The sequence below is a fragment of the Streptopelia decaocto genome, assembly GCF_964273445.1.
Source record: "Streptopelia decaocto genome assembly, chromosome: 2".
Taxonomy (NCBI): Eukaryota; Metazoa; Chordata; class Aves; order Columbiformes; family Columbidae; genus Streptopelia; species Streptopelia decaocto.
In genome coordinates this window covers 139,967,950-139,993,227 of record NC_138655.1, presented here as the reverse complement: position 1 = coordinate 139,993,227, position 25,278 = coordinate 139,967,950, and the positions used below count along the sequence as shown (strand labels likewise).

Here is a 25,278-nt window from a genome sequence, read left to right as displayed (position 1 = left end):
TACTTCTTAGTGTTTGTAAGACTAATATTTGATACATGTGAATTAGTACTCTCAGAGTAAGGTACTGTAGCCTCCATGTCTTGAATATTATTTGTTACTAACTGAAGAGGCATATGTGATAAAAATATAATATAAGCCTGTTTGGGGTAAAAAACTGTTAAGTAAATATTGTCACAGTTGATTGCAGGTTTTTGAGGATGGACATTTGCCATTTGCCAAGGGCAGCAGAATCCTTGTAGTCAAACTTGCACAATGTAGCTTTCATCCCAGTTTTTAAAAGCTTCATTTATGAAGAAGGCTCACAGTGAGCAAATGGAGCTTTGCAATACGATCTTTGGAACAGTCAGCCAACAAATGGCATGTGACCTAAGCTTATAATTTACAGACTACGTTGCCCAATTTAGGTATGTTCTCTATAAATTTCCCATTCAAAACACAAGCAACAGAACTTAAAACCACTTAAGCCACAATAAAAGAAAGTTTCAGTGCTTTTTTTTTTTTCATAAGCTTAAAAACTTTGATTACATACACCTTCATTAAGTATCTGGGCACTGGATATATAATCCGGTTTGCTCAGCACTAACTCCTTGCAGATTTATAAGCATTGTTGTTACAATTAACCTCAAATGCTTAATAAAAAGTCTTGTTCTTTCCAGCATAGGCCCAGATACAAGACAGCTGCTGAGAACATTTACAGAAACAAATGTTTAAGTAGAACATGGAAGGGCTAGTAAAATGGTTAGAAGAATGGAGAGATGTGTGCACAGGGACGGATTGAAAGCATCAAACACCAGCTCCAAGACTGGCAGCTGCATCGTTGTTAGGTGAATGCACCATGATGTCTTACAGGTCCTGCCGTATGTTGTATGACCTGTGTTCCTGTGAATGCCACGCAGGATGTTATGGATGTCAAAGTGGTCACTGCATTTTCCAAATTAGAATCCCATTCTATGCTAGGCTGTATTTTTTCTGTCATTTTGGAGTTGTATAGAGGATGAACTTCCATGAAGTACAGAGTGTGGATGGATGCATGCAGTATTGTGTATTGATGGACGTAGGACTGTATAACATATGAGTACTAAACATGATACGTATCTTATTGCTGAAGAAGACAGGTATGAAATAGGGGTGTAGCATGCAAGCTGGGAAGAATGAAAATAAGAACTGTTATAGTTGGAGCCATAAAGGTTTCTTTCTCATTTCTGTTATCAATCACTTCCTTTCCTATAAAAGCTGTCTGGAGATCCAAACAGCTGTCTTAACATTTAATAAATTTATCTGTGAAATCAAATGTTTCTTTGGAACCACAGAAGTTAAAAATTATTTGCTAATGAAAACTGAGGTTGATATCAACAGTGCCTGCAAAGACTTGGGATAAGTGCATGTCCAAAGTTGCATATGTGCAACTTGTCCAAAGCCTATGGAGATCCGGGGAAGGGCAGCTGCAGTGAGCAGGGCGGTAGCGTGCCTCTCACCACACTGGGAGGTGTCACCTTCTGCTGCAGGCACCTCTGGATACCCAGCTCTCCTCCTCCTGGCAGAAACCCAGCAAAGGGCTTGGTGTTCCCACACAGTTTGGTGTTGGGCTCCACCACACTCCCGCCCTGAGGACACCATTTCAGAATACGACCACACACCCATTAGTTGTGCATGTATCCCCATGGGAGCAGCGGTGCTCACAGCCGAGAGGTACCTCAGCAAACTGAGGGGTGAAAACTAAGCAAGTAGAAAACATCCAAATGCTCTTATGCTTCTGTCCCTGCCTTTGTTACTTTCCAGGCATTAGTCACCTGTCTTGTACCAGCCTATGCAGACAAAGATTCCTTTCCCCTCTTCCCCGCAGCCAGGCTACCCCAGCCAGGGCTGTCCCGTCGGCACTGGGGTTTGTCGGGGTCTCTCATAGTGAAGTTTTTCATGATCAGCAGTTTCCAGCTCCTCGGGAGTGGGAAAAGCCCGGGTTCTGTACTGCACAGGGGTGTGGAAATGATTTTGTCGCCGAGGAATGTTTGATAACAGGGCACGAAATGGCATCACTGGTGGGGGAGAGAAGGGTGTAAAACACGGGTGTCGCGGCAGAGGTGTGGAAATGTAGCACCGGAATGGGACGGGGGGGGCAGGGCTGGGGCGTGCAGGCCGGGGAGCGCACGGCGGGCAGCGCACGGCGGGCCCAGCACCCGACACCTCGGCGGTGCCCACAGGCCGGGGTGCCGGCGGGCGGAGCCAGCCCGGCGCGGCCGTTCGGCCTGAGCCCCTGCGGCGGGAGGCGGTGCCGCCCCGCTCCCATGGCAACGGCGCGGGCCGTGCTGCGGAGAGGGACCATGGCCTCTCTGGCCGTGGCCGAGCCCCCCGCCTCACGGGCGCCCTCTCGGTCCCCGGCCCACTCCCCAGCCCGCTCCCCGGCCCGCTCCCCGGCGCTGTCGCCTGCCCCCGACCCCTCTCGCTGCGGCGGAGAGCGGCACAGGAGCCGCTCGGGCGCCGGCGCGGACCTCGGCGCCATTCAGGTGAGCTCCCCCTCGGCCGGCAGTCACCCCCAGCTCCGCCGCCTGCAGCCCTGCCGGCCGGGAGGCCCTGCCCCGCGCCCTGCCCCGCGCCCTGCCCCGCGCCCTGCCCCGCGCCCTGCCCCGCGCCCTGCCCCGCGCCCTGCCCCGCGCCCTGCCCCGCGCCCTGCCCCGCGCCCTGCCCCGCGCCCTGCCCCGCGCCCTGCTCTGCTCTGGCTTGGCCGCTACGTCGGGCTGAGAACAAGTGCCAGTTTGTGCCCCACACACAGGCTGGATTTACCCGTCCGTGGGTAGATTCATGTTGGTTCAGCGCGGCACTTTTACATTTTTAAGGTTTAAGCACTTTAAAAGCACAGTCAAAAAAAAAAAAAAAAAAAAGTTAAAAGTGTGACTTTTCCAGGATGCACAGTTAAGATCAGTGGATCTGAATCACGTCATCAAACTGCTGGAAGATTCAGACTCAGTAAGTAAGCACAATACCTCGTTATTTCAGTTACACAGGTAGTCAGGGGCTTAGAGAATTGCTTATTTTTTTTTAAAGAATTGCTTTAGTAACCGCCCTAAGTAAACCAGGTGGAACTGGTGGCTGTGGCTACAGAGCACAAAGCTGGAGTTTTTGTTCTGATATTTGAACACTTCTTCTATATACGGTCATTGTAATAGACAATATTATCAGTTATGCTTTTATATTAAAAAATAAAAAGATACATATATATAACCAAATACTTCGTCACATAGGCGCTAAAAAAAAATAAAAATATGAAAGTGTGTGCATTTGAAAAGTAGATACAGAAAATTTCTGGCTTATCTGGGAATTTGAGAAACAGAAATACATACAAAGTTACTGAAAGGTATGTCAGGAATTTATTGCCCAAGTTATCTGCTAACATTTCTCCAGGGAGGTGATTTTAAAGGAAGTGGAAACATATGAAGTTCAGTGCTGAAGAGTAAATATGACCACCTAGGCACATAGGAGAGCAGCATCTCATGGACTTCCACAGACTATTTTTGGTCTCCACAAGAAGATTTGGCAGATGAAATTCACTAAGCCGTCAGTTACTTTTGATGTAAAAAACTAATAATCTATATTCTCAAAACAAGAACTTGATTAAACGTGCCACATTTTACATTAGTGTCCCACAGAGAAGCAGCGTGTGTCTCCCTCTGCCCCACTTTGATATAGAGCTGATAGATTAAACTTACTGACTGGATGGTATTGTTTACTGCTTCTCTAGACAATGTAAGATATATGATAAAATGCCCTTAGGATTCAGGGCTTGCAGATTCCTGAAACAACTTTCTGGCCTGCCTCAAGTTGCTGAGCTCTTGCCCAGCATGGGAATGCTTAGAAGAGCTGGAATGAATGCTGAGTGTCACTGGCACACCCTGACATACCCTCACTTCAGTTGTTTTCAACTTTGAATTTGCAGACTGTTTCCTAGTGGTGGCAGAGCTCCACTTTAAGCCAGTTAGATCTACATTTTTACGTATTTACATCACGTGTGACATAGGTTTGGTTTTCTTAGTTATCTTTCATAGAATCTCAAAGAATTGCAAGAGAAAGAGCCTACACATTTGAACAAAAGATTGTTTTAAAAAGCCTCTTCAGTTACAATAGCACAGAGTCTGTACTTAGAAATGGGGCTTGATCAAGGAGCTAATCCTGTTGCAAAGCACTTTCAGAATTTCATTGTGCCTTGTGATTTTTTAATCTGTTTTCCATTTCCATTTAAACTTAAAAGGGATAAATACAATAATTTAATGTTCTAAGGCAAACTGCAATTAAAACCTGCTTTTCATTCCTCTACTTAAGAAAGATTTGGAAAAAGAACAGCTGAAAGCTCTCAAGAAGGTAGTCAAGCGTTTTGAAAATGGGCTTGTATCCTTTTTTGCCACTGTAGAATTCTGAAATTGTGGTGTTTTATATATGATAATGCTCTGACTTTTCAGCAAAGCATTTTATGATGTTCTGTGCTTCCACATGGAGAGAAGTGATGGTCCGCATGCATCCTCATCATTGGACTTCTTGTGCACACATAGCCAGGTTTGTAGGTTTATGTTAGCAAGATTCTTGGATGCTAGATTCATTTGCCACATAATTCAATAGAGGGATCTCACCTGTACAGTAGTTGAAAGTGTCGAAAATGTAATTAGCGTACTAATTACTCAGAATAGACCTAGCATAATAATTGTCATTACTTAAGAATCTGCAGATAAAATAACAATGACGTCCAGTGAGGAAACATTTTAAAGAAAATTAAAGTTAGACTAATTTATCTGGATTTGTTTTTCGTATTTTTTCCTATTTACAATACAAATTGAAAGGCATCCAATAATCAAAAGTACTAGGGAGGTTGTGGGCATATGGAAAAATGTGATTAATTTCATACAGTTCTGCTAATTGCCACAGTGATTTAAGCTACCACATTACTTCACAATTGACTTTTGGCTAAGTACTCACAGGCACTTTCTATGAGTCAGTGGATGGTAGTAACTTCTCAGTCTCAATGATCTGTTCGATTTTGGTCTTGGGCCTCTACCCTAAATTAGATAATCTCAGTATGTGGTTGAGTCCAAATTTGCAAACTTTACGTAGTCACTTGGGACTAGAGTAGGAAAGAATTTAAACACTTCAAGGCTGTCTCAGAATTTAGATAGGTAAATCTGACACTGGGATGTAAAAACTTTTCATCTTATATTTTTAGATATTCAATGCTGAACTGACAGTGTGTTCATCTGATAAGAAAGCTAAATCGGATTCGCAAGAGTTGTACTTCTGTAAAAGTAGGGCTGCTTCAAAAGGCCTAAGTATTGACTCATATGCTTCATATTAGACATCTAACTTTGAAAACACTGGCCTTGTTTTTTCTTGGTTGTGTCTTATAAGTGTGATGAATATGGTTTTCAGCTTTTTCTTCTGACTCATTGCAGTACAATCTGATTTCCTTAACTTTAAATTAAAAGCCCCTTAAGGATTTAGCACAAGTAGTTGAAATTCTTAACCTATGTGCAGAAAAAGTGAATGAACAAGAAGCTTTCTCTGAGCCTTTATGCGAACTTATTAAATTATGCGGGTAAGCCCTTCAACCCTTCTTTTAGAGATTTATATGCTGCTTATTAATATGTCTGTACATTTTCAAATGCAATTGACATATCCATATAGCATCTGTCTTCAAGGCATCTCTATCTGCAAGGCATCTATTATATCACCCTTCCTTTTAATGAACTGTGTTTTTCTTGAGTCCAATTTCTATTAGCATGAAGGAGAGACCCATTTTAGCAGTTCAGTATCTGTGGAGCTACGTATTACATCATTCGAAACTGTATGGTAATTGTTCCAAGCTTGCTTGGAAACAAGATTCCCCAAGGTATCTTATTGCCCAAGTAAATTGTTCTGGGACTGCTGACCTCAAAAGACTGAGCAGCGAAGTCCTGCTGTGAGGTATGTTTTGCTGTTTCAAACAAACTCTCTGAGTTTAAAAACCTGAAGTGACACAAAAACACTTTACTGCCTGAAAGTAAGCTGTACAAAAGGACAAGCCATGTGGGAGAGAAGAAAGAGCCACAACAACTGGAGGATTTGGGATTCCTAATTAATTAAAAATCATACAGCATGAACTTTTAAGCATTTTCATTGTCATACTGTACTTTAAATTATTTGTAGAATAGAATTTAGGTGTTATCCACACTTGTCAGTAGTTTTCTCCTTCTCAATAATTTAATTAAGTTACTTATGGAGTCCTTTTAACTACAGTTACTCCTGGTTTTAATTATAATTGGTGAGAATAAGGAAGAGGAGAATCATGCCAGACAGAAAACGAGTCACATAGTAAGCCACATATTTAAATAGGTTCTTACTTAGCTTCCTCTCATCTGTTAGGTTTAATAAAAATAGAACTTCCCAGCTGAATCTTTTAGTTCTCTGACCATCATCAGTTGTGCTGCTTTCCTTTGCTGCCACACAGTGGAGAATGAGAAAGTACATCACAAAGTTTATTTTTCTTCAGTGTTTGGCAGAAGCGTGACAAAACTGAGAATGAATGTATGAAGTCAATAAAATGTAGTTGTGAGGAAGGCTTTTCGTCTCTTACTGCAGTTCAGCAATAATTGTGGTTTCTGCAATGAATATATTTTGGAAGATTGCACCCTTGGGTTTTGCTTTAATTTCTGTACTATGGAAATTCCCCCACAATTCACTACTACTTCACATGACAGAGAAGCCTATAAGTAGAGTGAGGGGCTGTTATTTAAAATTTCCTTTCAGATATTATAACTTCTATAGTAAAATTTTCCACTCTTTCATAACTGCATCTGATTACCTGTCTTCTTCCCACTTTTTTTCCGACGTCCCTTTTGGTTTGGTTTGGTTTTGTTTTTTCCCATTCATTCCATTATTTGCTCTCCTTTTTTTTTTTTTTTCTCTCTGTCTATGTTTACAGAGGTAAACCTACCAGAAAGTTGCTTCTGCACTATGAGCTACAGAGACCTTAGCATAATACTGTAATGTTAACTATTAGTGAATTTTTAGCACTTACATGTTTATGTCATGTCTGAGTATTTTGCAAATGTTATTGAATGTTTCTTAATATCCTGTTTTTAAAAACAAATTTGTGGTTGGGCTATTTGGAGTCAGTTTATTGGTTTTATTTTTATCCATTTCAAGAGGTCTTGCCTGGGGACACGATCCCTTTTTTCCACCTCTGCACATGTCTGTGCATCATCCAGCTCTGTAATAGCGTAATAGTGCCTAAGTTCCAGGATTTAATCTTCCACATTTAAATGACATTTGTTTATTCGATATTTCTTCTTGCACCAAATATGAATTATGCAAATGTTATCTATGAAGGTGTACCACTAATTGCCAAAATGCAATTGGCAGATTATGGAACTGGAACTTTCAGTGTAGAATTAGCATTGCAAAGAATGTATTTGTCCTGGGAAAAGTGTCCTTATTTGCAAAAAAAGTCAAGGAAGAAATGAAAAGCTATTGAGCTTTTCTAGTGACTTGATTTAAGTGTTCTTCTGCAGTGTTCTAAGCATAATTGTAGTATCTTTTAATTTAATTTTTCAGGTTACCATTTCAGAAAAAGAAATCATCTGATGAAGTAAGCTATTCTGTGGCAGCTTCAAAATCCATTGCCCAACTGGGTGAGTGTAAAATAATATACCACAATAAAATTTTTATTTTGCCATAATAAAATTGACTGTATTATTAGCATTATTTTAATTGCTTGTTACTTCCTTAGTAAATGTAAGTAATTTCTTTCAATTGTTCATTCAGTCCTCTGTGCTTTTTAGCATAAGAATCCATTCTTATTTTGCTGTGCAGCTAACCCGCAGGTTAGCTAGCAGAATTACCTATGTGCCAATGTCAGAAGCTACATGAGATAGATAACTTTCTCATTACAGCTGAAGAACTAAACCTGTCTGTAGCCTGTTTCACTTCATTTTGCTCTGAGAAATTGGGTTATTACTATAAACACTGAAGACTGGGATAAAGGGAAAATGTATCCTTTCTACTGCTTTGAAACGAGCTGGAAGAAACAAGTGAGAAACAGTAACTCCTGGCTCAAACTTTCAAAACCTAAAAGCCTAATACCTATCACAGAGGCAAAACACAAGTCAGTTTAGTGCCATACCTTACTAGCAGTAGCAGCTTCTGAATTCAGCCTCTTGCTGCATCTGAGCCGTGAGCTTTTGTCTTCCAGAAATATGTTTTAAGAGGGCTCTTGAGGAAAAAGTGTCAGTCATATCTTAATGTCACTGGACGTCTTAGTACCAAAATGTGTTTTTATGATTTTGCATGTCACATTTGTCATTTTCAAAGAAAATACTGTGAGCGTGGTAGATCAAAAAGGATTCAGAATAAAGCAGGAGTAAAATTTAAATGGTGAAGAGGTAGCACAGTCAGCCTGTCACACATGAAAAAAAAAATCCTTGAAATGGTTGAGTAAAAAAATATTTTTACAGTCTTTATTTTCAGAGGTCCAAAGAGATAGCAGAATAGCCTTCTGGTTTCAGATAGTTCTAGATTTTCTTTAGAGTAACACATCAAAAAAGACACTAAAATCTTAAAGATTCCATGCTACACACTGGTAGCTCTCAGTGCAATTCTTTTTTTCTTGTGGGAAAGGGTCTCTCTCTGTGTTCCATTTATGTCATATCATGTCTGCCAGAAGAAGAATTTCTGTCATGCCAATGATGACAACAGCCTAGTCTGGTAGCTTTCTTCTCAATTCCACAACTTCGGAATAACATCTACTGTCTTATAAGGGTCTGTAGTCATAAAGCAGAGGAGGTCACTTTTTCATTAAGCTTTTGTTATTCCTACAAGACCCCCTTGTGCTCTTCAGTGTAGGAGTCTCTGACCCTTGAGTATTTTATAATCAAACTTTGCATGAAATGCAAATGGGCAATGGGGTGGAGTCTAGTTGGAGGCCAGTGTCTAGTGGAATGCCTCAAGGGTCAGTACTGGGGCCAGTATTATTTAATATATTTAATATATTTAGTATATTCATCAATGACTTGGATGAGGGAATAGAGTGCACTGTCAGTAAGTTTGCTGATGACACCAAGTTGGGAGGAGCGGCTGACACGCCAGAAGGCTGTGCTGCCATCCAGCGAGATCTGAACAGGCTGGAGAGTTGGGCGGGGAAAAATTTAATGAAATGTAACAAGGGAAAGTGTAGAGTCTTGCATCTGGGTAGGAACAACCCCAGGTTCCGCTATAAGTTGGGGAACAACCTGTTAGAGAGCAGTGTAGGGGAAAGGGACCTGGGAGTCCTGGTGGACATCAGGATGACCATGAGGCAGCACTGGGCCCTTGTGGCTGGGAAGGCCAATGGCATCCTGGGGTGTATTACAAGGAGGGTGGTTAGTAGGTCCAGAGAGGTTCTCCTTTCCCTCTACTCTGCCCTGGTGAGACCACACCTGGAATATTGTGTCCAGTTCTGGGCCCCTCAGTTCAAGAAGGACAGGGAACTGCTGGAGAGAGTCTAGCACAGGGCAACAAAGATGATTAAGGGAGCATCTCCCGCATGAGGAAAGGCTGAAGGAGCTGGGTCTCTTTAGTTTGGAGAAGAGGAGACTGAGGGGTGACCTTATTAATGTTTACAGTTATATAAAGGGTGAGTGTCACGAGGATGGAGCCAGGCTCTTCTTGGTGACAACCAGTGGTCAGACAAGGAGTAATGGGTTCAAACTGGAACATAAGAGGTTCCACTTAAATTTGAGAAGAAACTTCTTCTCAGTGAGGGTGACAGACCACTGGAACAGGCTGCCCAGGGAGGTTGTGGAGTCTCCTTCTCTGGAGACATTCAAAACCCGCCTGGACGTGTTCCTGTGTAACCTCATCTGGGTGTTCCTGCTCTGGCAGGGGATTGAACTAGATGATCTTTTGAGGCCCCTTCCAATCCCTTACATTCTGTGATTCTGTGACAGATTTTTGGGGAATGTGACTAAAGGAAACACTAAGTACTGTAAATAGATTATAAACTTTGTAAATGATATCTTTTTTTTTATTTCTGGCAGGTTATTTGATGAGGGTACCAAGCTCTCAAGTTAGAATACAAATCTGTAAGTGTGTTGTTAGCTTTTATAATACGGAGCTACCAAGAAAACTACTTCCAGGTAAAACACAGTATTTTCAAGTGTCACAAGAAATCAAGTGTTTATGATCCAAGCTACTTTGAAATGGCTCTTTCAATTAGCTATGGATTAATTTTTCATTATAACTATAGTTACTGTATCTCATATGTTAAATATGTAACATTGGCAAATGTGCAGTTCACATGTTTTATAGAAATGCCTACTCAAAATCTGAAATTAGTTCATCAATGTACAAGGAATTAATGATTACACTTATGGGATTTGGATTAAATAGCACCCAGAAAATGTGAAGTGGTCACAAGTTTTCTGAAATGTGGATAATGGAGGAAGAAAGACTAGTTAGGATCAGAATTATAAAAAGGGAAATGTAATTTTCAACTTTGTGTATGTAGCCTGGAGAGAAGCAGCTCTGGTTTCACTTGTGTGAAACTTCACAAGCAGTGAGGGATAGATCTGAGCCCATCTAAATTTGATTGAGTTCATATTATATGGACACAATTGAGCATAGGCTTTGAATAAATTGTGTGACTTGTCACTGCAGAAAGAGGCTCATGATGCCTGCATGTGAGCTCAAGCATGATCCCCTGGTATTATGGACAGGCATGCAAACTGTCATTAGAATCCACTCCTATTTATTCCTTTGTCTCTTATGATGGTGCCAGAGGCTGTTCTCAGGCACAGTCAGTCATGGGTCCCTTCCTAGAGGGGCACAGACAGGACCAGCTGCTGGGAGACACCACTAGGTCCACAGGCAGATGAGTTACAGATGGACATTGTCACAGCATGGATCCAGAGCAGAGGCGAGGGAACGTGCTGGATGGCAGTGTGCTCCCTTGCTGTGTTCCTGTAGCCTGGCACTCATTCCTCTGCCCTCTTGCTAGTTTTACTTTATTTTAGGAGGCCTAAAGAAGCTGCAGCTGCAACAGCCATCACAGGATTCTAGAAATATAGAAGCATGTAAATCTGTTTTTACCTTACAAACAAGACTGAAATTCTGCAAGCAGCTATTTGTGCCTTTAGTTGTATGTCTGTAAATTGTTCCATCAAAATAAGTGAATGTTAAATATTGAGAGATTTTATTCTTTTCCTCCAGATTTAGAAAATAAGATATGTTATCTCAAAAATGAAGAATGTTTTTCAGTCTGATTTTTAAAGTCAAACTCTTAATCTCTAATGATTTATGTAAATCTTGCCAAAGTTTGATCCTGCACTTCATGTCATTTGATATATATATATTTAAAGCTTTTTAAGATAAATCTTACTTTTATGAGTTAGCATATATAAATGTATATTTCTTTTCTCAATGCTTTCCCTTCCCCTGTAGTTCTGTAATGAAATATGGATTTGCATATGCGTGGACAAAGTAAACACAGGGACACACTATAAAGTCAAGCTTATAAATCAAAGGTGGATTCACATATTTTAAGCAACACAATAATAGAAAGCATTAATTCCCTAGTGAATAGGCTACAGAAGAGAACTATATCCTGAACCAACAACTTATTGCATGATCTGAAAAAGGTTTTTCACCTCTACTTACTCTTTCATTCTGTAAATTCTAGGAAACAATTTATTTATCTATATAGCATTTTAGTCGTCTTGAGGGTAAGTCTGTTGAATATGCTTTAGGCATTACTAATACTCAGGTATAAGAAAAGCAACTCTGGTTTTTTATTTAATTTCTTTTTTAATTGTTTTTTGGACTATGGAAATATAATACTCAGTTCTCAATCCTTTCTTGAGAAAGGATTAGTATTTTATGAAGTAACCAAAATTCTGAATATTTACTGCATTATAACTGAAGCTATTTTATGTGCAGGTTACCAGCCAACAAATGCAAACTATAAAATTCAGATGGCTGAATTGGGAGGATTAGCAGAAACTCTTGTTTTGTCACTAGCTTTAGTTGAAAATCATCTTACTGAGAAGTTGTGGGTACTTAAAGCTCTCCAGCATCTCTCCAGCTCTGGTTAGTACAAACTGTTATTTCAACAGTCTCATTACCTCTGATCTTAGATCATTTATTCTCTGAACATGCCTAAAACAATTACTGGCCTACAGGGAATTAATTAATCAGATTTTCATAATTTCAGGAGTAAATTGCGGACTTATGATGAAGGCCCAAGCAGCCAGCAGGCTCTGTTTATATCTAAATGGTGTTGATCCCTCAGGACAGCTGGTGTTCCGCTCCTCAGAAATCCTATGGAACCTGTTAGAAAACACCTCAAAAGAAGAAGTTGTTAATCAGCTCAGTAGCTTGGAATGTGTACAGTAAGTACAGGGGAGCATTTTATGAATTAATACTGTAATTTTGGAGACATCTGAAGCACTGCTATTGTGTAGCATTTTGTTTGAAATCAATTGAGAGAAAACACAAAAGGGGAATTGAGGTCTGTCATTAAGTCCGCATGAAGTGTTCAGTATTTACACATCTGATTCTCCAGAATAGAAGCACTGCCTCGTCAGAGCTCATAGCCAAGCAACCCATGATTTAGACCCCTCAGGCATCTGTTTCTGTTTCAGCAAGTTAGATAGCACTGTGGCCTGTGAGATGCCAGGAAATTATATAGGATGTGAGAGGTGCCTGCCAGGTAGCTTATAAACTTGGTGGCCAGGGTCCAGCTAAAAGCACATCCAGTCAACTCCAAACCCATTTCATGTCAATCTTCTCTGTATTTCATTAGCACAGAGATCCACCGCCAGTTGTTTCTGTTACAGGGCAAGAGGGAAATTAAGGTGCTCTGCTGCACAGTGCAGGAGGTATAGCCCTATCTATTTATTTGTATGATGAAAAAGTGAATTGCACCATTTTTGAGCTCACATGTTAGGCTCAGTAGGCCAGTATTACTGCACTGTTGAAATGCTTCTGTTATAAAATTAGAAGGGAATTGTTTGTTATGATATACAAGGCTTAGTTCTAGATCCTCTGCTGGAGTAAATAACAGGCTCTCTTAGGGAGTTACACTGTTTTGACTGTTGAGAATTAGACCATTTCTTCTCAGTAACCATTCAACAACATCCAGTTCCATGCTTGAGTAAATATTATGTTTTCCTATTAATTAATTAAAACACATGCAGTGGAAGGTCCAATTTGTAATACATGCACCTTGCGTGGATGCTTAAATTGAATGTCTAGTGGTTCACTATTTCTCTTGCAGTTATACCCTAAGGCTTTGAAAAGTATGATACTGAATGGAGATTCATATACCTAGAGCTGTATAAAATTAGTATATGAAAAGAAAAGATAAAATGCATTTCCTTTCTTTTAAGTGCTTTGAAAGAAACATTTGTAGACCTTCTCCTGCATGGCTTCCGGCATTGTGATCGTCAGCTACGGAATGACCTCTTGGTGATCGCCACATTACTAGCTGAAAACCCTGCAGCACCTATGATTGTAAGTATTCATAGTTATATTCCAAAGACTGATAACTTCTCCTTTGCTGTTATTTACTCAGTATTTTTTCACATTAGGGTTCTAACATTTGTTCTACTCTGCCTCTAGTGCTTTCTTTTTTCTTAGATTTGTTGAGCAAGAAACTGCTTTTCCTTCTGCATTTCCCTTTATGTCAAAGAGACTTGAAATCTAAAGGTCATCAGCTTGGAGTACTAGCATTAACCTTACTTGATACTTAGAAAATTACACTAACACTATACCTGTGCAAAATTTAAAGTTAATTCCAGTATTCTTGTGCAGATTCTTGGATGTACCATTCTGTTACAGTGAGTTTTGCACTAAATCTCATTTGTTGTTTGAAGATGTAGGAGTGTAGCCTGTATTCAGATGGGCCAAATTCAAGTGAAGTTTTTGTGCCTCGTAACCAGGAACAAGCAGGGTCCTCCAAAATCAGCTCAGAAGCTCTAAATAACATGCTGAAAAAAAAAATTACATAGATCCAATTAATGAGGCACATCAATTCTTTCTAAGACTACGTCAGTTAAATGTAGTCCAGAATGCACTATCATGACTTGCCTAAAAAGCAGATGACTCATTCAGCTGTAATACTTGGGAATTTTAATGAGGAAATTGCATAGAAATTAACTTTTTGTAGATGTTAACATTCTTTTACTCTCTTGTTTTATGGTTGAGATTTATAACTTCAAATGAAGTCGTGACACATACTGAATAATTGAGCAATCAGATTCCTGCTTATGCAGATCTGTTGGCTGTCCAGGAATGCATTATTTCCAGGGAATTAATTTCTCAACTTGAGTAAGTTTCCCAATTGGCTGTATTACTAAATAGATTTTATAGTCTGTAATGAAGATTACAGATTTTTCATTCAAGCTTTTCCATTTTATCATTGACCATTAAGAAATATCTGTTTTCCTAATGCAGCAACACATTTGATATCTAAAACATTAAAATTGTTTATCTGGCTGTAGAAACAGGGCAGTTTTTTTCCTACAAGATCAATAACCAGGACACAGTATTTTAATTCCTTATGCTACATAGATGAAAAATTGTTTCAATGCAAGGAAAAAAATTAATACATTTAATTTATATTCTGTATTCTCAGCCTACCTAGGGATTTTACTTCCTTTGCGGAGATAAGGTACCAGGTATAAATATCAAGTAGACAAAACATTAACATTACCATTGGATCCTGCCTTGTAGGTAATACCAGAGAAATTTTCATTGGAATGTTCTCTCTTTTTTTCTTAATACACTGTCCAAGCAACTTCAGAAAAGTCAGTCTTGTTTTTAACATAATTCAGAAATCAGCACAGAAATCTGAGCCTTTGAAAATGAAAATCATTTTCTCACCACAAGTAAACTGGTATATATAAGGTATAGCATAAAATGGTATTGTATTATTATATCTGTGTTAGAACGAAACTGTTTGGTAATTGCTTACTGGTTTCCATCTGAACTTAGTACTGCTTTAATCAGCAAGGAGAAAATATTAATGAGTTTTAATGTTGTTGTTTATTTAACTACTTTGCAATGGCTTTTTACAGAGAATATAAATACCATAGAGACAAAGGCTAATAGGCAATATAGTTGTCTGCTTCAATATTTTCTTCAAAATTACTTTTGCAATATTTTTCTGATTTTTAAAATAATTTGGGTGTATGCTAACTTGCAGAGCTAGGCCAGCTGAATCTGAGCCCAGCTTTTTGGGGATGCATCTAAAAGGCTGCTTCAAAACTGAAGAACTGCTCGATTCTATGGGGATAGCTGTGTAGTGTTCTGTGAGCTCTGCTCCCATTGGGAGCTGGTGAGAGGCTCTGTGGTGGCTTTGCTTGAGTACTGAGGCCGACCTTATGTATCTTATTGCTCAAGAAGAGCAGTGTCTAGTACCCAAGCTTCTAATCACCTCAGAAACAAAGCTCTTTTGCCTTTAGTGTGCTTTGTAGACACACTCTGACCTTGGTTTTATCTGTAGTTATATTAGACATAATTATCCTTCTGTTAGCTCTCTAGGAGCTGTGAATGGCAAGATTTTATTTTCTGAATATTTAATATGCAGTATTTTTAAATGCATATTGCTCACACGTGGTTTTCATGTGCTTGCTTATAAAAGCACTGAAGTTGGATATAAGTGTGTTAGTACGCACAACTGAAGGTACAAAATTGTATGTACTGATGACCCTGAGTATAAATTTACACATCCACAAATGCATGTTAAAAACCACAACTCTAACAGAACTGAAAATATGGTTTTCATATGTGGTAGACTATAGTAGTGAATACATGTGCTTGGGACTTCCCCATACAAGTTCCAGCTTGTACTAAATGACACATGGAGTTAACTACTTGCTCCCTTAGGACTGTAGTTAGTTAGTATTGTACAGTGTCCAAGTGGTTGATCTCTTCTTTGATAAAATTCTATTCTGCTATAGGATCTGTGTTTTGAAGAAAAAAGCAAAGCTAAAATTAAACCATAAGTATTAATTTCACTGCAATTTAATTTAATTAATGTATTTTTTTTTTAATGCCTATTAGGAAAGTGGATTTACAAAGCTGTTAATAGTACTTGCAACATTTACTGAAGGTAAGAGATTTCATACTGCATAATTACACTCTTTTTACTTTTAATGATGATTTTTTTGTAACTTATCTACAATTTCCTTCATAGTTAAAATTCCCAACCCCTTGGTGAAAGGTCTTAAACTTACCTATGGTTATGAGGACTTCGAGCTGAAGAAGCTACTATTTAATGTAATAGGAATCTTATCTAAAGACCCATGTGCTGTACAGGTAAGTTGTAACAGGACAGAAGATACAGTAAGAAAAAAAAAAAAGGTCAAAAGGGTCACAGGAATATTATTTAACTGTCCAGGTGGCATAGACCAGTAGACTGAAATCAGCTCTTCTCCAGATCAAGAATTCATACACAGCTTCAGGCCAAGTCCTACTGTTTGAAAACAGCATACAGCTTCTATTTTAGAAAATTTACTGACCTACACCATGCTAGGAAAATTAGCTCACAAGTAACTGTAAAGCATTATTGAAATACATGTGAAGAACATAATAAAGTTTAACAAACCACAGTCTGTGGGAATGCTACAGAATATAAACAGTTTGTCTGTACTTTTAGCATTCATGACATACTGTCTCAATAAAAAAAAAAAAAATTCTTAGTATAGGACAGATAAAGTTGAGTCACTGCTTTTAATTTTTCTTATGTCCGTATGAAACCTGTAAGATGTTTCTCTCTTTGCTTTGACTCTGCAGCTTCTCAGTGAAAGTGACGTCATGCCAGCTTTACTTTATTATGTAAAACCAAATCAAAAGCCTGGATTTAATGACTGGTCTGCTGTCCAGTATGAAGAATTACAGCTTCATGCAATTGCTGTTTTAGCTTCAGTGGCTCCTGTGTTAATAGATAAATATTTGTCCTGTCAAGCAAATACTCTTCTCCTTTTGTTTCTAGAATGGTGTGTAGGCCAAGGTCAGTAGCTGCTTATGGTGTTCATACATAGTAATCTCAAAACACAACTCAACTGGACTTTCTTTCTTTGACAGAAAGGAAATATGTAAAACCCCTGAAGTCAGAATTATTATTTTTCAGTAGGTCACTTAGGAAGCTAATTTTCACAGAATCACAGAATGTTAGGGATTGGAAGGGACCTCAAAAAATCATCCAGTCCAACCCCTCTGCTGGAGCAGGAACGCCTAGATGAGGTTACACAGGAATTTGTCCAGGAGGGTCTTGAATGTCTCCAGAGAAGGAGACTCCACAGCCTCCCTGGGCAGCCTGTTCCAGAGTTCTATGAAGAAGTTTCTTCTCAAATTTAAGTGGAACCTCTTGTGTTCCAGTTTGTACCCGTTACCCCTTGTCCTATCATTGGTTGTCACCGAGAAGAGCCTGGCTCCATCCTCATGACACTCACCCATTACATATTTATAAATACTAATAAGGTCACCCCTTAGTCTTCTATTCTCCCAGCTAAAGAGACCCAGCTCCCTCAGCCTTTCCTCATAAGGGAGATGCTCCACTCCCTTAATCATCTTTGTGGCTCTGCGCTGGACTCTCTCCAGCAGTTTTCCTTAAAAAAACAACCATATATTTTTTTTTCTACTGAAGGATAAGCTGGTGCCCCATTCCCTGTGTCCCACTACACTGACACTTCTTCAGTTGTGTGGCAGCCACACATCTCTGCTGCCTGTGTTTGAAGCCACTCAGATACACTGACTGTGGCAACAGGTCCAACCAGTTATTCCTGCCACGGGGCAGAACGAGTACACGCAAATTTAAAGTGGTACACAGTACCATCCAGACTACAGCTGGCTTGTGGCCACCAGCTAAGAGTATGGGGCAAGCAAAAAGTTAACCAGCTGCACCCAGATTCATGGTCTGGTTTTCTGGGGATGGATAGTTTTTATCATAAAATTGATAAGATTTCCTAGGAAGAATTTTTCATTTGGGCCTAATGGAGATCAAAAGGTTGACATTTTGAGTTTTGAAGACTGCTTATTAATGTATTAAGGTTAAAAAATAGTTGTAGTAATAGCCTCACACAGAAAGGCTTATTACTAGCTGGTTTTAAACAAGGAGCCTTTCTAACCTTAAGGGATTTATTTGTTTTCAGCTTACTTACACTGATAAGCCCTTTTTTTTTTTTCCTGAACATGTTATTTTTCTGAGCAGACAGTCTGCCAGTAAGAATATTCTCTGTGATTGCTCTACAGATCCTTTCTTTGGTCAAGGTAACAGTTTCCATGGAACAGGTGGTCGTGGCAACAAACTTGCACAAATGCGCTACAGCCTGAGAGTGCTGAGATCCGTTGTGTCTCTTTATGATGATGCTGTGAACCTTAATTTGTGTGACCAGGGAGCAATTAGCCAGCTATTGGGTAAAGCACAATCTATATTGCTGCACTGAAATTGGTACATTTTTGTTGATGCTAAGAATGTTCCTGCTTTTTTGCATGCTGTGGTTATTGTGTGTTTCTCCTTTGACTGCTGAAAAACTAAAAAAAAAATCCAATATGTAATTGATTTGATTTTGAATTCTGTCACACTTTGACAGAATAAAAGGAATTATGCAAAACAGACACCTGTAAAAGCTTAGGTGTTAAATTTCAGAGTGAAAGCTGCCTTTTCTTCCTTTATTATACTGCATTTGTTACATCTTATTTTCATTGTGGTAGCACCTAGGAGCTCCAGCCATGAGTGATGTTCTACCGAAGTCTATTATGGTGTCGCTTTCCACAACTCTTCTTTAGAGTAGGAGAAAATAACATTGTACTTTTATATGAATAACATTATGAAGAATAAAAGCAGAGTAAAACTGTTTAACCACCGTTTCTGCACTTTATACCGTTTTCTTGTTCAGTAACACATACCTACTGTTACATTTGGTTTTAAGTTTCAATAACACTGTTCTAAGTTCTTTTCTTACAATTATAAAAAATTTCAAGTACTCTGAAAGAGGCATATGGAAAAAGAAAAAAGAATGTAAGATCCCTTGGAATTCAAAAAGTGTGTTCTAATATAAAGTGTAAATAATACTAAAAAATATATCCTCTGTTGAAAGTTGAACTCCAGTGAAAACTCTGTGGAAGCTTACAGGTTTTAGTGAAAGCAAAATTAGCACTACACCTTAGAGATCAGATTCGGGAAACCTTTCTTACTTTGGGGGAGTTCTCTGTCTCAATGTCCTCTTTCACATAGTGGTTCCAAGGCTGATTTTCTCAGCAGTGGTGGAATTTTATGTCTCTGCCACATTTCCACTGTCAGTACAAATGTTTGTGAGGCCATATAGTAGAACAAATAGTGAGTGCTTTGCCTTTTTCTAAGAGTTCCTTAATTCAGATCAGTTTCCTGAATTCATTGTACTGGCACAATACAGAGACTGAGGAAGGAAGAAGTCAGTGCCAGCTGCTGTCATTAACTCTGTCAGCAAGAGTAAAGTCCATGAAACTACAGCATCAGAGTGCTGCACTTCTGCAAGTTGTTACGAAACACAGGAGATAAAACTGAATAGCATAAGTAGATTATTTTTAAAAATCCATTGGTGTAAATTTGATTTTTTTAAAAATCAGCAGCTGTAATAAAATTCTGAATTGTGTATGGAACATTCACACGTATAAAATATATTTATTTATAGACATTCTAAAGTATGCAGCAAACAAGTCCAAAGAGAAAGAAGATGCCATTCTACTGGAAATCCAAGCTGATATATTGTTTATCTTGTCTGGTCTCTGTGAAAATGATCTCCACAGAAAGGTGTGTATCCCTCTAGCTCATACTGTGCAGAAAATGTCAAAACATGGTATATTTTCATTTTAATGATACCACAGGTTTGTTTTAATTCAAAAGCAGATGTCAACTGTAGTTCATCACTAACAATTCAGGGCTGATAGCTGGTTTCTGTGACAGTTAAAATACAAAATCACTCAGAAATCCACTAGCAAGTGTCTCATCTATTTACATGCTAATTTACATAATTTTAAAATTTGTGTACATATATATATGTTAATGAATGTGATTATCAGACTGGAAAATGCAAAAAATCTCTTTTTGTATGTATATTGTAAGTAATATATCCTGCTCTAACAAGTGGGCCCAATTTATTACAATATAAATATTTATGTTTTTTCAATTTTTAAAATTTTCTTGTGTGTAGCTATTCAGCAGACATTGTTTAAGAAAAATATTGCTTTAATTAATGTTTCCACAGGAACTGTTCAGCTATGAAGGAGTTGATATAGTTATCCCATTCCTTCAAATGGATCCAAAGAAGTTATATAGTGGATTAGGCCACAATCATCTCCTCTTCAGTGCACTTGACTGCTTGTGGTTAGTAAAGAAATATTTTAGTGACAGTAACCCTTTAAAAATGGCAGGTCTTGTATTTTAGGTCTAGAATACCATGGCCTTTCTCTGCACATACAAGTGTTTCTTCTATTTAAAATGTGTAAAAATCCTTCATACAATTTGACTAATTAAGAAAGACACAAAATAAACTGAATATTCTGCATGTATTCTCTTCTAAATAGGGGGTTAGTATGACAACCTAACTCCCTACACAACAGTCTAACTCCCCACACAGAGTGATCTCCTGACATGCAGAGTTACTTAAGACTTTCTAAGGGAAGCATATGGTTAGAGTCTGTAAATAACTTCAGAGAAGTAAACAGAAGGCAAGGATAGACCAATATTAGCTAAAAACTGTGTAAACATAAGAAAGGGCATTTGTAAACTGGCTATATTGGGCTTGAAATTTTTAAAAGATTGCTATCAGAGAATGCCAATGCATAGGAGGATAACCAAAAGGTAATTTGTTTTAAGGCAGAGGTTGATAAATGCATTGAAAGCCAAATGATAAGTTTGTGTAGGAGAAAAGACTCTGATGCAGGATATCCCTTCAGTTTCTGTGCTAAAGGCCATAAGTGAGGAAATAGGAGAAGGAAGCAATAGCACTATGAATGCTGGTTTTGATCATTTTAAGTTGGGAGCAGCAAACACTTTGCCAGAAGAAACAGTCTTGCGTGTCTCACCCCCTTGATTCTGCTTGCAGAAATATTCATGCAGCCTTGCAATAAGCTAGATCAGGTACATAAGTCTTTCTAAATTTTAGTCTCTTTTATGGAGTTAGTTTTAGTTCTAATCCAATTCACTGTGGACCTGACAAATTTCTTGATCTGCTTCAAGGAAGGTGTGCCACCTGCAAGAGAAGAAAGAGCAGTCAAGTAGGGTATATTCATTTATACAGTGTAAATATAAAGGGATGTGAAACATGATTCTTCTAATTCCTGAAGGTATGAAGCACATTGCATACCAAATGTAATGATGCAATTCCATAAAATAAATGAGATCTTTGTACAATGTTCTAAAGCATAAAAATGTTTCTACAGAGTGAAATTATTTTTGTTTAAGGTCCTGTGTCATTGGATGTTACATTGCAGAGGATTATTTTCTTGAAAAACAGGGCATTTTCCTCCTTCTGGATTTGTTGGCAGTAGGTATTTTTATTATCGTTGTTATAGAATGAAAGAGTAGTAAAACAACATGGAAAAGTGCATATTCTCTTAGTAGTATCTCCTAAGACTATAATAACAAAAGAAACAGTATATGTAACTCCCTGCGAGAGGAATTTAATCAGATACCAGGATACCTGCTCAGAAATGATTGGACAGATCTTCCGTGTATCTTTTTTTTTTTTTTAAAATAAGTATTTTACAGGGTGGTTTAAATTTACCAAAAATAAACACTTTTTTAAAAAGAAAACTCAAACTAGAGAAGCACCTCAGTTCTTCATCTTGAGAGAGCAGAGTTAGTAGATACTTCAAGGCTTTAAAAGTTTTGATGTTTAATGCTACTTTGTACACATATTTTGCATGTATAGCTGCTTCCACGGTTCTTGGACATAGAGCTGGCACAGGAATTTCACCACTCACAACATAAGCACGCACCTCCCTTGTTTCATTCCCTCCTCATTCCCGCCGATCATACCGCCAGCCTCTGACGCCCTTGCAGCGCGAGGCTGCAGACCCGTCCTTACCCTCAGCTGCTGCTAAAAGATCTGGCCACAAAATAGAACAGGTGCGGTGTGGTACTGCTCAGCCACTGCCTTTGGAGTCTGTTTTTTACAAAAGTGAATCTTGGTAGTACTACATTCGCCTGCATATGTGCCTGGATGCATGTATACAAAACCTGTTATGTAATTCTACACACAGGTATGTGCAACTTACATGATCCTACACTCTGTTCCATTCATACTCCTTGATTTATAGAACTTTGCAGAAAATTGAAAGATTTGCACATTTATACACCAGGGTTGTGCAAATAGTTATGATGAAAATGTTGCACTTACTTGATTACACATTAGATAATTAGTCTTTTTTTTTTTTTTTTAAGATAGACATCACTGTCTTTTCAACAGTTTAGAACATTTTTTTTTTCCTTTCACCAAGTTAAAGCAAAAGAACCTGCATAATATAATTCTTGGAATCTTGGTTGAATTTTGTGACAACCCTAAAACCACTTCACACATCAGTACCTGGCGAGGGGAGAAAGATCAAACTGCAGCTCACCTTCTAATAGAGTTATGGAGACAGGAGGAGTTGGAGCTAGGAGTCAAACGGGATCGATTTGGAAGGATTATTGGTAAGTTTTATGATGCATATAAAATTGTGAACAGTTCCATTGAATAAAGTAAAACAAATACAGTATTTGCTTTTGTAGTCTGAATCCTGATGAAAGTAAATTACAATATTTATAGCTTTATGCTGTAATTCTTACCAAACCCCAATACCTTACATCTATTTCGTTAGAATGTGGCCACTAGATGTCATTTTCTGCATCAGCTGGGAGTGAACCAGCTGTTGTGTAATGAACAGAGCCATAACGAGTGTCCTGAACAGCTTTTCTAATGCTGAACAGTTAAACTATTTAGTTTCTTCTGCAAGCGGTACTGTGTTTTCTTATATGTTGTAAAAAGAAGTAAGGAGAGTGCTATGGTCTTGCAAATCTTTAGTCATGCTAATTAATATTTCCTAGTCCAAATTATGTTCAAATTTTTGGCCTAACTATCAAAATGATTTACATAGTATCCACAAAGATGGAACTGCCTCATTTTGGAGGAGTCATCGCAGAAAATATGTCCATAGCTTCATTTCATGCCAAAGATCCTCATACTTCGTTATATAGATAGCATTTCCTCTAAGTGTAATGGCTTTTGGAACATACTACCTCTTCATTCTTCACTTGTGTTTTGTATTTTGAAATTATTAGACATGAAGCGACCTATTGCTAGCAGATTCCAGAAACAGCAAGAGGTCATCCCCTTGCCTGCCAACTGTCCCAGCTTTGCCATTGTGGAAGTTTCAGAAAACATACGGGCAAAACTTTATTCATTATTGTGCAAGCTAGGTAAGACAAGTTAATTGCCTTGTCAGTGTCATATTTGCTGTTAAACTGAAGTTGTTCACTGGTAATTAATAAAGTCACTATAAAAAAAAAAAAAGGTCAAAGGAAACTTCCCCAGTACTTTATTGCCCCTACCATGAGGAAGAGTTTTCCTAGAATTTAACCAGAGTTTGGTTGAAATTTTCTGTAGTTAGTTTTCCCACACACAGTATCTCTTCCACATATTTTAACACTTTTATATTTAATTGTATTTCCCTGGAATAAGAAATACTACTTTCTGCAGATGTTACAGATCTCATTTTGTAGCATAACTTCTAATTATTATCATTGTTTTTTTCTTGATTCTTTCTAATTGGTTCATGTTCTTCTCGATCTGTGGTGTCCCAAAACAGAACAAAACAGAACACAATACTCTAGCAGAAGCCCCACAGCCAAACAGACATTCCTCTACTCATCTTGTAAATAACCATTCTGACATTAATATAACAATTGTTATGTTCACAGTGGCATGATATCGTTTACTCTTTTGACTTAGGATCTTGTACAATTATCTACCATCCTGGATTTGTACAGATGACTAGTCCTACATTTAGAATTTTTTTATTTGTCCTTACTGAATTAATTTCTGTGGGCTTAGATATTTTTTCAGATCAGCAAGATTAATTTGCATTCTAATATTTTCCTTCAAAATGCTACTGTCCCTCCTAATTCTATGTTGTTTGCACACTGAAGTGAATATTTGTTATACCCTTGTCTAAAAACCTAAACTGAAGTCAAGATACATGATAAACTCTTCTACATCTGTAAGATTTCTTACCTAGTTGTAAGCAAAATCTAGGTCAAATGACATGGTTTGTTTTTACTAATTCATGTTGGATATTAATGTTTTCACTGTTAACATTTAACTGCATAAACATTATTTGTTTAATTATTTGTTTCAGTCTTTTTCTCAGGAACTGAACTGAACCAATATTCTCTGGCTTGTCCTTTTCCCCTTTTAAAAATAGGCATTACATTTGTTTTTCCAAGACCATCCTCCACAGGTTCAGAGATGGTCAGTAATTGTTGTGAGACTGCTTCAACCAGTTCCTTGGGTAACCTAGAGAACCAACTGGTTTGAAAACATCCTTAGTTTCTCTAATAAATTATAGCCAGTTCCACCTCTATGGTAACCAAGGTTCTTACTAATTTTTACTAGTTTTCATTTATTAAAGCAAAAAGGCATGGGGCTTTGTTACAGCTTTCTCATGTATTCACATACCTAACGTTAGTTATATACAATGTAGCATCTCCTGTTAGGTACTGAAATGACATGAAAGTGGATAGTAAAAAAACAGAAATATTTTTATAGTATTTTCTCAGCATCTTCCTCTTACTGTAGTCATGCTCCATGACAGCCTGTAACACAGTGATGTAGAAAACTGGTGTTAATTGGTCTTTATTTATGGTATGTCTTAACTTCAAAACATGATGTGATTATACTCTAATAGATAAATGCTACATTCCCAGTTACCACACAGATGGCATGATGAAGTCTAGAGTGAGATCTGATAGACTGTATAGTTGTTGTGTTGTTTTGTTTGGTTTTAAATCAAGTATAAATAACATTTGGGGGGGGTGGGGGGAAAGACATAGAATCAGCAACCATATTTCTCTACCTTATTTTTTACACATATTGTAAACATATTTTTGAAAAGACGGAATCATTATGCTCAAGGCTCAAATCTCTAAAATGGCAGAGACCCTTATTACCTGTCTTTGAAACAAAATACTGGAGAGCCTGTAAAGGATTCTCCTGTTGGCTACTTCACAGCTAAAGCAAACTCTATTTGTGCTGAATTGCTTCTTTA

At 38.2% G+C, this 25,278-nt stretch overlaps 1 protein-coding gene across 1 annotated transcript in view; it reads left to right on the top strand.

Moving 5' to 3' along the window:
• Window positions 1–2,318: 2,318 nt before the first annotated feature.
• Window positions 2,319–25,278, top strand: part of CFAP69 (cilia and flagella associated protein 69) — a gene marked incomplete at both ends in the record, with an annotated part of 29,297 nt that continues 6,337 nt past the window's right edge. The window contains 18 exons of the mRNA XM_082045823.1: window positions 2,319–2,501; window positions 2,899–2,961; window positions 4,312–4,377; window positions 5,463–5,572; window positions 7,570–7,646; window positions 10,029–10,127; window positions 11,926–12,075; window positions 12,200–12,377; window positions 13,377–13,500; window positions 16,054–16,102; window positions 16,187–16,308; window positions 16,786–17,002; window positions 18,244–18,408; window positions 19,665–19,783; window positions 20,238–20,356; window positions 21,437–21,518; window positions 22,474–22,666; window positions 23,294–23,431. Coding sequence (XP_081901949.1) covers window positions 2,319–2,501; window positions 2,899–2,961; window positions 4,312–4,377; window positions 5,463–5,572; window positions 7,570–7,646; window positions 10,029–10,127; window positions 11,926–12,075; window positions 12,200–12,377; window positions 13,377–13,500; window positions 16,054–16,102; window positions 16,187–16,308; window positions 16,786–17,002; window positions 18,244–18,408; window positions 19,665–19,783; window positions 20,238–20,356; window positions 21,437–21,518; window positions 22,474–22,666; window positions 23,294–23,431 — 2,254 coding nt within the window. The remainder of the gene's footprint in view (window positions 2,502–2,898; window positions 2,962–4,311; window positions 4,378–5,462; window positions 5,573–7,569; window positions 7,647–10,028; window positions 10,128–11,925; window positions 12,076–12,199; window positions 12,378–13,376; window positions 13,501–16,053; window positions 16,103–16,186; window positions 16,309–16,785; window positions 17,003–18,243; window positions 18,409–19,664; window positions 19,784–20,237; window positions 20,357–21,436; window positions 21,519–22,473; window positions 22,667–23,293; window positions 23,432–25,278) is intronic.